The sequence below is a fragment of the Natrix helvetica genome, assembly GCF_964273705.1.
Source record: "Natrix helvetica genome assembly, chromosome: W".
NCBI classification, from domain to species: Eukaryota; Metazoa; Chordata; class Lepidosauria; order Squamata; family Natricidae; genus Natrix; species Natrix helvetica.
Genome location: NC_138555.1, coordinates 11,889,354 through 11,901,090, shown reverse-complemented (window position 1 = coordinate 11,901,090; position 11,737 = coordinate 11,889,354). Strand labels below are relative to the sequence as shown.

The following is an 11,737-nucleotide window of genomic DNA, read 5'->3' as shown; positions in this document are numbered from 1 at the left end:
GAAAAACAGGTAGCAAAAAGCCCCAAGGAGAGCATGCAGGGCTTTCCGAGAGTGAGAAGAGACAGAGACAGGGAGCGAGAGAGACACACACACACACACACACACAGAGGGAGGGGAGAAAGAGAGAGAAAGAGATGAGGGAGAGGGGCATGAGAGGGAGAGAGAGAAAGAGAGAGAGAGATGAGAGGGAGGGAGGCAGAGAGAAAAAGAAAGATATGAGAAAGAGAAATGAGAGCGGGAGGGATGAAAGGGAGATATTGAGGGTGATAAGGAGCGAGAGAAAAAGAGAAGAGAGGGAGATAGACAGAGGGAGAGATGAGAGGGAGGGAGATTAGAGAGGGAGAGAGAGAGACACAGACACACACATATTTCTCATAGAAAACACGGGGAGCCACAAAAACTGGGTAGGTGTGGCGGGGTGTGTGTCATGTGACTAGGAGTGATGTTGAGTTGACCACACCCACCCAGGTTTTATGGCCCCCTTTGTTTTGTGGGAAACGGGTCCAAATGGCTCTTTAAGTGTTTACGGTTACAAACCCCTGACCTTGGCTATTGAAGATAAGCTTGTTAGCCACAATAACACCTGTTCTAGCGAATTGTTTACAGGAGACAGCAGAGACAGAGAGTGAAACACTGTAACATTTTAAACATTGTAGCTCTTTGAACTGAAAACTAAACAAATGAAGTAAATAGAAGCTGGGAACTTTCTTTTTTCCTTCTTGTTTGAACTTTTTTTCCCACTTGGGGTGATATATGAATTTGAGTGGTTGAATTTTAGGGCTTGGTGGGCCTAAGTGGATTACAAATGTATTAAATTTACTAAATCACTCAAGAAGAGGATTAGGGTTTGAAGAACCTGAAGATTAATAAGGAACTTTTTCTTTTTTCCTCGACTTTCCTCTTTTTTGGTCTACAATAACAGCAAATTTGAAACTGTTTGGAGACTTTGGTGGTGGTTTGATTTGTGAAAATACTTTTCAGGTGGAAGTTGGTGGGGGATTGAGGAAATACTAGAAGATTGTTGTTATTGCTGATTATTCTTTAAATGCTTTGAAGATCTTAAGCTTACTCGAAATGACTAGCAGTTCAAATTTAAGCAAAGTAGGGAGAAAAAATATGTCTGCGACCTCATCATCATCAGCAGCAGCAGTTGCATCCAGTCCAGCAAGTCAAAGTTTTTTGGATAGCATGTTGCAGCAGGAAAAAATGAACACGATGAATACGATGAAAGCAGAATTGAAATTAATGCTCCAAACATTTCAAGAAGCTACAACAAAACTACCTAAAGTACCAGAAAAAGCTATGTTAAATGAACAAATATCAATGATGGAATTGTCAGAAGCGACAAAAGAGCAATAAAACACCAGGACCAGATGGACTGCCAGCAGAATTTTACAAATGTTTACAAGATAATCTAGGCCCATCAATGTTGGACATCTATAATGAAGTATTGATTGATGCAAAGGTACGAAATTCGTGGATGGAAGCAAATATTACTGATTCCAAAAGAAGACTCAGATTTAATGCAGATAAAAAACTAAAGGCCCATATCTTTACTGAATACTGACTATAAACTATATGCTTCAATAATGGTAGAGACTAAAAAGGTTTCTAAATGCATTCTAAATACATTCAGACCAAAATGGCTTCTTGCGTAAGAGACATTAAAAACAATATGAGAATGATTTTAAATACATTGGAATATTATGAAGCACATCCTGGAAAACAAATGGTGTTCATCTTCTTAGACGCGCAGAAAGCATTTGATAACATAAATTGGCAATTTATGTTGTTACAACTAAAATCTATGGACTTTGGTGAGAGATTCATTAACATGATAAAGGCAATATACCATAAACAAATGGCAAATGTGATGGTAAATGGAGATACGACAAAGATTTTTAATATAAAAAAAGGCACAAGACAAGGATGTCCACTATCTCCTTTACTATTTCTATTGACATTGGAAGTGCTATATAGAAATATTAGACAAGATGTAGAAATTAAAGGTATGGAAATAAAAAAGGAACAATATAAATTACAGGACTTTGCAGATGATTTGGTCTTTATCTTGGAAGACCCACAAGAAAATGGACTTAAACTAATTAGGAAAATAGAAGAATATGGTGAAGTTGCAGGACTGAAAATAAAGAAAAAACCAAAATAATAGTTAAAATGTTACAGCCACAGAGAAAAAAGAATGAGGAAAATAGGTATACAGATAGTCAAGAAAGTTAAATATTTAGGAATTCAACTAAGGGCAAGGTGTGTAACGATTAAAGAAGATAATCATTATAAATTGGCATAACTAATTAAAACAGATTTGGAGAAGTGGAAAAATCTACAACTATCATTGATGGGAAGAGTAGCCACTATAAAAATGAATATCCTGACAAGATTACTATATTTATTTCAAACAATACCAATAAAACTGGGGAAAATATTTTGAAGAATTAAATAAAACAATATTAAAATATATTTGGCAAGGGAAAAAAGCAAGGATAAGTTTGAAAACGTTGCAAGATTCTAAAAATAGAGGTGGTTGGGGGCTACCAGATTGGGAATTGTATTATCAGGCTTACTTGGGTGAAAGTATGGATTGGCTTGAGGAACAAAAGACTATTGACCTTGGAGGGACATGATCTTGAACTAGGTTGGCATGCTTTTTTATGGTATGGAAAAAACAAAATACATAGCTATTTCCAAAGACACTATATTAGGAATGCATTATTATTAGTATGGGAGAAAATTAAAGAACATTATTTGAAAATACCGATCTGGCTTTCCACAATGGAGGCACTGATTTATCCAAATGTTACTGATATAGAGAATGTTACCAGATATAAAGATATTTTAAGTGAAAGGGGGGAAATTAAAACTAAACAGGAATTGAGTGATCAAGGGATTGAGGTAACATGGTAGTCATACGTGCATATATAATCTAGATACAAGAAGGATGTTAAAATGTATGGTTTAAATAAAGAATTAACAGAATTAGATCGGATATTAACAGGGACAGATGAAAAATTAATAAAGAAAATATATAGCTATTTGTTAAGTATTAAGATGGAAGATGGACAAGTAAGAAAGAATGATGGTATGGGCAAAAACTTTTGGCTATTGATTGAGTTAGATAAATGGCAGAAATTATGGGATAGAAATTATAAATTAACAATGTCTACTGCATACAAAGAAAATATTTATAAAATGTTTTATAGATGGTATTTTCTGCCCTCTAGGTTAGCAAAGATGTTTAAGGATAAATCTGCAAAATGTTGGAAATGTCACCAGATACCTGGTTCATACTATCATATGTGGTGGACATGTCAAAAAGCAAAAAAAATATTGGACAAAAATACATACATGGCTTGAAAAAATTATAAAACAACATATAGATTTGAAACCAGAGACACTTTTGTTGGGCATTTTACCAGACAAGTAAAACAAGGAGAATGTATATCTGATTTTACATGTATTCACTGCAGCGAGAATAGTATTTACACGACAATGGAAAAATGAAGAGATCCCAACAAATGAAGATGTAATTAGAAAAATATTAGAATGTGCAGAAATGGATAAGCTAACACTTACAATTAAGGAAAAGAAACTGAATATTTTTTTGACTTGGGACTTATTTTATCAATGGCTAGCTGACAAAAACAGGAGCTAGAAACAGGGAAATCATATGGAAAGATCAGTGATATAAGGGAGATATGTTAACTTGGTTAAACAAATATTATGATTATGATTATTAATATTAATATAATTGATATTAATGCAATGTATATAATTGATATTAATGCAATGCATATTATTGTAAGCACTGTGATTATTTCCTAAAATGTACCCAGACAACACTGTTCAATTGAAATTGGTATTTTTGTATGCTATAAAATAAAATAAAATAAAAACTTATTTTAAAAAGAAAAAGAAAAAGCACCTTTGTCAAAGAATGAAATAAGATTGGTTTGGCAAGATCTGTTTTTAACAAACCCGTGCTGGCTTCTAGTTATAACTTTGTTTCTAGATGTTTGCAGATCTGTTTTTTATTATATTTTCCAGTATCTTCCCAGGTATTGATGTTAGGCTGGTCTATAGTTTCCAGGGTCTGTTTTTCCCCCCTCCCTTTTTTGAAGATGGGAACCACATCAGCTCTTTTCCAATCCTATTTCTAACTCAGGTAATCTAGAAACTGGAAATGTTTCCATCATATAAGTACAACTTTAACTTTTAAATTCAAGAACAGATCCCAGGAACATGTGCACTCAAGCAAGATATCCCTTATACAGTGTACAAATAAACACTCATAGATGGTTGCCAAACTTCCATTTAATCTCTGCTCTGTTTTCCCTTGTTTTTAAAGTAACAGAGTTAAAAGATATTTGCTTTGTGTGAATAGCAGACAAAATATTCAAACATGTTAACCCAAGTAAGCACTATAGAAATTGTGAAAATGGTGCTATTTCTTTCTGTGGAGTTGCATCTTTAGTGACCTCAAACGATCAGGCAAATGCTAAATTAAATGCTATTGTCATATATTTTATGTGCTTTGGAATAATTAGCAACATTTTAATTTTAGTCCTTGTTTTTCCAAAGAACACTAACCCAGTCAGATAGGAACTCTGTTTGCAGGACCATTTTGTGGACCTTACATTAGAACCTTGCCATATAATATTCGGATTTATAACATACACAATCCAATTAGAATTTGTGTTTTTTTGGATTAGGCAATATGAAATATATCTGTTTTCTACCAGTTTCATATGCTACAGAAATATTTTGATTCCTTTGAAACATATTCTGCCTATTTCTGTTCCAAGTTTAAGTCCATAGATTATAAAGACTATAAAATGGCACGTGTGACTTAAGGCTTCAGTCAGGGTATTTGAGCCATTCCAGAAATGGCTAGCCTGTTGTTCCCTCCCTCTCCATTTAAATTTTGGCTGAAAAATGTAGAACTAACATTAGAATATGAGGAACCTATTTCTTTTTCTGCTTCTACACAGCAAGAGAGTTGTACAGGTAGTCCTCGACTTAAAAACTTTTAGTGACTGTTCAAAGTTACACCACCACAGAAAAAAGTGGCTTATGACTGTTTTTCACACTTATGACGGTTACAGCATCCCCATGGTCACATGATCAAAATTCAGACGCTTCGCAACTGACTCATATTTATGATAGTTGCAGTGTCCCAGGGTCACATGATCACCTTTTGTGACCTTCCGACAGTCAATGGGGAAGCCAGAGTCACTTAACCATTACTAACAACTGCAGTGATTCACTTAACTGTGGCAAGGAAGGTTTTAAATGGGGCAAAACTCACTTAACAACTGTCTCACTTAGCAACAGAAATTTTGGGGTCAATTGTGATCATTCGTTGAGGACTACCTTCCTTCCCTCCACCCCCAACTAAGCCATATTATCTAGCATCTGCCTTTGACCTGGCTTGTGTATAGAAGTGTGTTGGGTACTGAGGTTCTTACCAATTATACAAACCCTTATACCAACCATACAATGAGATGTTGTAAAGGGGAAGCATAAGGATCAGCTGCAAGCCAGCAGTGGCAATAGCCATCAGAAAGGTGGCTGCAGTGACAATAAGAACACAGAATTAATACACCCCACTCACAACAGCCTCTCAACAACAGCATCTTTTCAAAACACAACTTCAGGTCAAAGTAACACTTGCTTCAGAAGAACATCTTCATAGCATTCATTCTCCCTCTTAAAAAATTTAACATAAAAGAATGGGCAACAGTTCAGAGGGCAGGGGCAACTTTTCCTGGGACCCATAATGGAAGCAGTAACTCTAGCCTGCACCAAAAGATGCTGGCATGACTAGCTGCCCACCCTTAGCTTACAGGATCCATCCCAATCATAGGAATTTAGGGGATAAGGACAGGAACTGTTGCCTGTTACTTTAGCACACAGATTAAATTTGGGGCACCCCAGCTACGTTAATTTGAGTTTCCAAAACTAGATAAGAAATGAAAGGGATGCTCCCAAGAGAAACATCCTACCTAGAATAAACTGAGAGACCAATTACAGTATCTTCCAAGAATTACAAAGTCTGCTAAGAGAAGGGGATAAAAAATGCCTGTCCTTTTAGACAACACTGTAATCTGATGATAAAGATCCTTTGAAAAACTATCTGAGCTATATTAACGGAACTTGGGTGCTCACCAAACCAAATTAGGTCCCCCCCACTCTGTACTTACCTGTTGTGGGAAAACCCAAGCCCTCAAATTACTTAAGGGCGTAAAATAGTTAAGGGAGGTTTATAAAACACATGCTTTTATAATAAAAGTTAATTTGATTAAATTTATTTATTTATTTATTAAAATACATAAAAAGTTAAAGTCATCCCATAAAAGGACTTACAGTGCATGTCACGTTCATGTTCGTATTCAATGAAGGCGTAGCCACGTGGCTTGCTAGAGTGCTTATTGTACACCATGTAGATCTAAAAAGGAATAATTAAACAGGCATACAGCCTCAGGGAAGCCCATACAACAGCAGTCTTCCTTCCTCCAACTTGAGGGTCACATTGGGCTTCACACAGCTCACTCAAAATTATACTCCAACGTAAGGGCTATGTTTCATTTGTTTATACATTTACATTTTGATAATTTTGCAGGGTTTTGTAATAACAAAGTGCTACAAAATGTTTTGTTTTTAAGGAACTAAAGATGGCATTAAGGAGGAAAATTGAGTATTTTAAATATCTTTTTAGAAAGTTGTATTTGTTAGATTTTAAAGAATGTTTAATATATGCCTTACACTCATTTTGCCTTTCAGCCATGCAAACAATAAAAACCCCACCCACCCAACATCCCTGTCTGACATAGAACTCCATTTGAGTTCTAAAAAATATCACTTTGAAGAACCCCATCACTTAAGAGATTACCCATCAAATGGACAAAAGATCAGCATCCTCTTTTTACGCCGTTCTTGTTTACTATTATTATTTGTCTGGGTAAGCATTTCCATGGGAAGATTCCTTATATGATTGTCTCCCTTCCCTGAATTTTATTTATATTGTTTAATCAGTCACTATGATTGCAACTATAAAACTTCAGCTGGTATTGCCTTTACAAATTTTAGATTTTTGAGATAAGGATCCCAAAACTATACTGTATCATCTTATTTTACATCTCTTCTGAAATTTCTTAAGTATATTTTTAGATGGAAAGAAAACTACCATGGGAAAACACAAATCCCTTCCCTTAGAGAGCAAAAGCAGGAATGTTAAATAGTAAACAGGAATATGATCTCAACCTAGACTATGAAGAATACAAAAAGGTGCTCAGAAATTCGGGCACCTCCCCTTCCATTGCGAAAGTATGTGTTTTCTGGAGAAATGATCTAAAGCAGTGGTTCTCAACGTTTTCTTCACGAACGGGACCCCTTTTAAATACCTTTTGTGGCTACGGACCATGGCGATGGACTACCAATATTTAACTTAAGATTTAAATCATAACATTTCTTCAAGCCTTTGCAGACCCCTATGACATCGCAGCACTCCAGGGACCACAGATTGAGAACCACTGATCTAAACTAATAACTCACTCTTTTGATGGGTCCATAAACTTCAAACTCCCTCCTCAGCTTGGACTCTGTTGTATCATAGTTCTGGAAAGTAAGCAGGAAGAACAGAGATAGAACTAATGGAAAACCAAAGACATATCTCTCTAGGATTATTAAAGAAGCTAGCTGATTCATCTGGCACCTCAAAAGCTCTTGTAAACAATAAACTGAATGCAGGGCAAACCTCAGCATGTACATTCTCTACCAAGTAGAATGAAGAAACTCCTCTTCTCAGAAATTATGCTTCCCCAATCACTGCCACCAAATTCTTTCTTGGAAAGTTGACAAATCTGGGGATGGAACTGGGGAAGTATGACGAAAATTCTCGGACATCTAGGTAGAGTTGTCTAGAAGTTGAGTGATGGCAAATGGACTTTTCTTTAGTAAGATTATGCCTATCCTGTCCTTGAGCAATCTCAGCTGCACTTGTTTCCATATACAGTGTTTCCCCGAAAATACGACCTGTCCTGAAACTAACGCCTTGCCACATTTTTCGCATGGGCAAAAATATAAGCCCACCCCCGAAAAGGCTTCCCTGGACACCCCCCCCCCCGGCCAGGCAGAGCACCGCTCACCGACCTAGCGGTATCCCGAAGGCGGCAAGCCGTGGGAGCCGGGGGGGAAAGGCGCTCACATTGCTTGGTACCTTCGGGATACCGCTAGGTTGGGGAGTGGCGTTCTGCCTGGCCGGAGGGGGGAATTTCCGGGCGGCTGCTCCCTTGCGAGCGGGCTCCCAAAGAGCCAGGCACAGCCTCAGGGGCGAAGCAGCCATGAGGTGACCACGCTCACGAGCAGCCGTCCGGCAAACCCCCTCTCCAGCCGGGCAGAGCGCCATTCACTGACCTAGGGGGTATCCCTAAGGTGCCAAGCCACGTGGCGCTCTGCCCGCCCCCAGCTCCCGCTATTTTTTTCTCCGCAGAGAATCAAATGTAAAAAATGATCCTCTCAGAAAAGTGGAGAAATGTCTAAGGTTTAATAAATCACCTGAAATTTCATATAAATTATTTTAACAAAATATTATTAAAGAAATACGGGTGTAAATTTATTTAAACCCGATATTTAACTATCTTTTTCTCTGCTAAAGAGGGGTTTGCGTGAGTGCATGTTCCACCCCCAGCAAGCATGCCTCCCAGCCTCACCATGCCCTGGCCTAGCTCTCCCTGCAGGGCCAGGGGGCCGCCGCCACGCTCCGAGCATAACTTCTTCTCTGGCTTCCAAACTCCAAAACTCGGCTGCTGAGTCTTCCAGCAGCGGCCGCTCTAGGAGGCCATATTTTGTGGGGCAAAAGAAAATAAGACCCTGTCTTATTTTCAGGAAAACACGGTAGTAAAAAAAACAACCATCCTTTCCCCATTTCCCAGCAGGTCATCAACAAGACTGCAAGGTACTGGGAGTAGTGATGTCTGGAGCACAACAGGTCACCAAGAGCACAATCAAGGGCTGCATGGGGTCAGCAAATTGTTTACATGCATTTTAATCTAACCACTGATAGAAGGGAAAGGAAATAACTTACAACTCTGGCCACAAAAAGTGTCTTGAAGGCATCTCCTTGAGCATTGGGATCATTATGTGGATCCCCTAAATGAAAAAATAATAAATCAGATTAGAGGAGAAATGAGAAAAAATATACTTCCACTTCCCTATTATTTTTACAAGTGGCAGGCCTCATCTTTAATTAATGGGCCTTCTATTAATTTTAATTTAATGATAAAAAGTATACATTCCTTTACACAGCTTTCTACTGTGTCTGACTTACACATCTTCAATTCACTTTCAACCTCTTGCTGTCGGCGTTCAATCTTCTCTCGCCTCTGCAATGAAAGAGACCAAGAAAATACAAGGAATGCTTGTTTTTCAGTATATCCCCACGAATAACAACTGTTTGAATATTACAAGGGCCACCTTTTCAACATCCTTCTACTTAATTCTTTCTATTTTAGGACCTTGGAAGAGAGCAAATACTGATATACTTCACATATAACTTTGTGCTATACATACCTTCCGTTCCATCCGTTCCTCCCGTGTCTCTGCACGAGTAGGTGGGGGAGCATCACGTGGGTCCTGAAAGAGAAACTGTTTTGTAATAACTCTGAATATTAAATTAAGACAAAAATGTTGAGAAAGTAATTGCTACAACACCCATTCTGATTCTACAAGCATTAGTGAATATCCCAGTAACAAGTGAAAGACAGTTAAGACCAATACTACTAGACCTACCTCAAACTCACGGATGTAGGGAGCAATACCACTGTAAGGCTGATTATGATGTTTCTCATGGGGCAATTTTTCCAAAGGAGGCAGATAGGGTATAGGATCACGGGGTGCAAATAGTGCCAACAAATTTGGGGGCAGGAACTGTGTCATCTTGAAACACCTGTCAAGTAAGGGGGAGAAAATTCAGTAAGTTTGAAAAAAAAAACAGTAGTGGCTAATCCATGTGATTAGCATGGAAACAAAAAAACAACAACCAGATTTTTAAGCCAAACATATGAACACATAACATCTCTCTGCAACAGGGTAAAAACAGTAGACTAGGTTGACAGAGTTTGTGGGATATCTCCAGTTTGAACCTTGTTGCTACTCACACAGAAGACAGTAACCTGAAAGTTCTATTTTTCCAAATGGCAAGTGGAAAATTGTTTTTCTTAAGTGCTTTATCATATATAAACTATTCGAGATGAAAGAGGCCCCAGCAAATCAGACTGCTCTCTACAGTGCTATTTGGACAGCTTTTAAAGTGTGGCATTCCCTCCTACAATCTGAATTTGTATAAGCCACTGTACCGCCTCAGCATTCAAGCCTTGGTTTCACATGGGCTAACTCCTCTTCACTAAACACTTTCTCGCACGCGACCTGGAGCTCCATGACATGTTTCAAAAAGTTAACTCGCACGAGGAGTTGGCTTTCGATTGTTGTGCCCGTTGCGGCTGTTATCCCAGCAGCCCCTTGGACTTCTAGCTTGCGCGCGCAGAGACCTCTTCCTCCTCTCTCAAGCTCGCCTCACGCCCTCTTCTGTAGCAGGCCTTTCTCCTCTTCCCATGAGATCTTGCGCAAAATCACTGCCCTCGGATCACTCGCTACCGGCAACAACCCACCCCCGGCCTTTTTATTCCCAAGTAGCGCCTCTTCTCTATTCCGCACGAATGACCCAGAAAACAGCCTTCTCCTGCTTCTCACGAAACAACGCCCCTCACGGACGCACTTCGAGCCTCACTAGCCGTCGTGACCGTCCGTTCCGCGCCTCCCGCCGCCTCAGACTGGACCTACTCGGCGCGCACTCTGCGCATGCTTGGATAAATGCCCCATCACTACGCTTGAATCCTTACGCGTCGATTCTTGATTCGTTGTCGTCTGCTGATCAATCCGCGCAACGTGTGGTTTTTTTTTAGTTGGAAGGGCGTCTGAAAACAAAATAATCTGTCTCAATACACTATCTTCGTCTATAGAGGTAAATTTGTATGCTAGTCAGTGGTGATAAAGCATTGATCCGAGCACTGAGCAGAGATTCAGTGCTGGCAACGGGAAATCCTGTGCAACTTTCCAAGGATTTCAACGTCTGTAGAGATTCTCAGTCATCCAGGCCATGGTTGTCCCAAAGGTGCTTTTTTCAGGAGGCAACTGGATTTTGTTTTTTTCTTTTTCTTTCTTTCTTAGAAAAAAGAAAAAACAAACAAGAAAGTCCAATTGCCTACTGAAAAAGCACCTTTGGGACAACCATGGCCTGAATGACTGAGAATCTCTACAGACTTTTTTTTTTTTTAAACAAAGTTTTATTGGTTTTTTGGTGTTTTACAAAAGGAAAAGGTATGGGGAAAGTTACAAATTGTGGCAGCCGCAAACTGCAGTAGGTATACCCCCCCTCCAGACTCATGGTGTACATTTGCATAGCATTCAAATATTACATAATAACATATAGTCAGTGTGGTAAATTCATTAATAATTTCAATCAGTTTGTGTCATGTGGATTTTCTTACTATTTATGTGATCTGAGCTTTCTTGATGTCGCCCCATCTCCCCCCCGTTGGCAGTGCTCCGGCCCCTCCCGTGTCTTGTACATCTACTGGGATATCTTCTGGTTTTTCTAGAAGTAATTTATTTTTTTCCATAAAGGCCTGCGCCTCTATGGGTGAATTAATTCTGACTCTTGTCT

The 11,737-nt window shown here is 38.8% G+C and overlaps 1 protein-coding gene across 3 annotated transcripts in view; it reads right to left on the bottom strand.

Moving 5' to 3' along the window:
- LOC309400448 (U1 small nuclear ribonucleoprotein 70 kDa-like) overlaps positions 1–10,924 on the bottom strand; it is a 30,796-nt gene extending 19,872 nt beyond the window's left edge. Inside the window, exons 1-7 of one of the 3 annotated variants that reach the window (XM_081968950.1) lie at positions 10,790–10,924; positions 9,805–9,961; positions 9,586–9,648; positions 9,344–9,398; positions 9,101–9,165; positions 7,570–7,632; positions 6,382–6,463 (exon numbers count right to left, since the gene is read on the bottom strand). In XM_081968950.1, the coding sequence (XP_081825076.1) occupies positions 6,382–6,463; positions 7,570–7,632; positions 9,101–9,165; positions 9,344–9,398; positions 9,586–9,648; positions 9,805–9,951 (475 nt within the window). In that variant the 5' untranslated portion in view covers positions 9,952–9,961; positions 10,790–10,924. Of the gene's footprint in view, positions 1–6,381; positions 6,464–7,569; positions 7,633–9,100; positions 9,166–9,343; positions 9,399–9,585; positions 9,649–9,804; positions 9,962–10,370; positions 10,551–10,682 lie in introns of those variants that run through there. The other 2 variants (XM_081968951.1, XM_081968949.1) reach the window with 2 other exon arrangements.
- Positions 10,925–11,737: the final 813 nt, after the last annotated feature.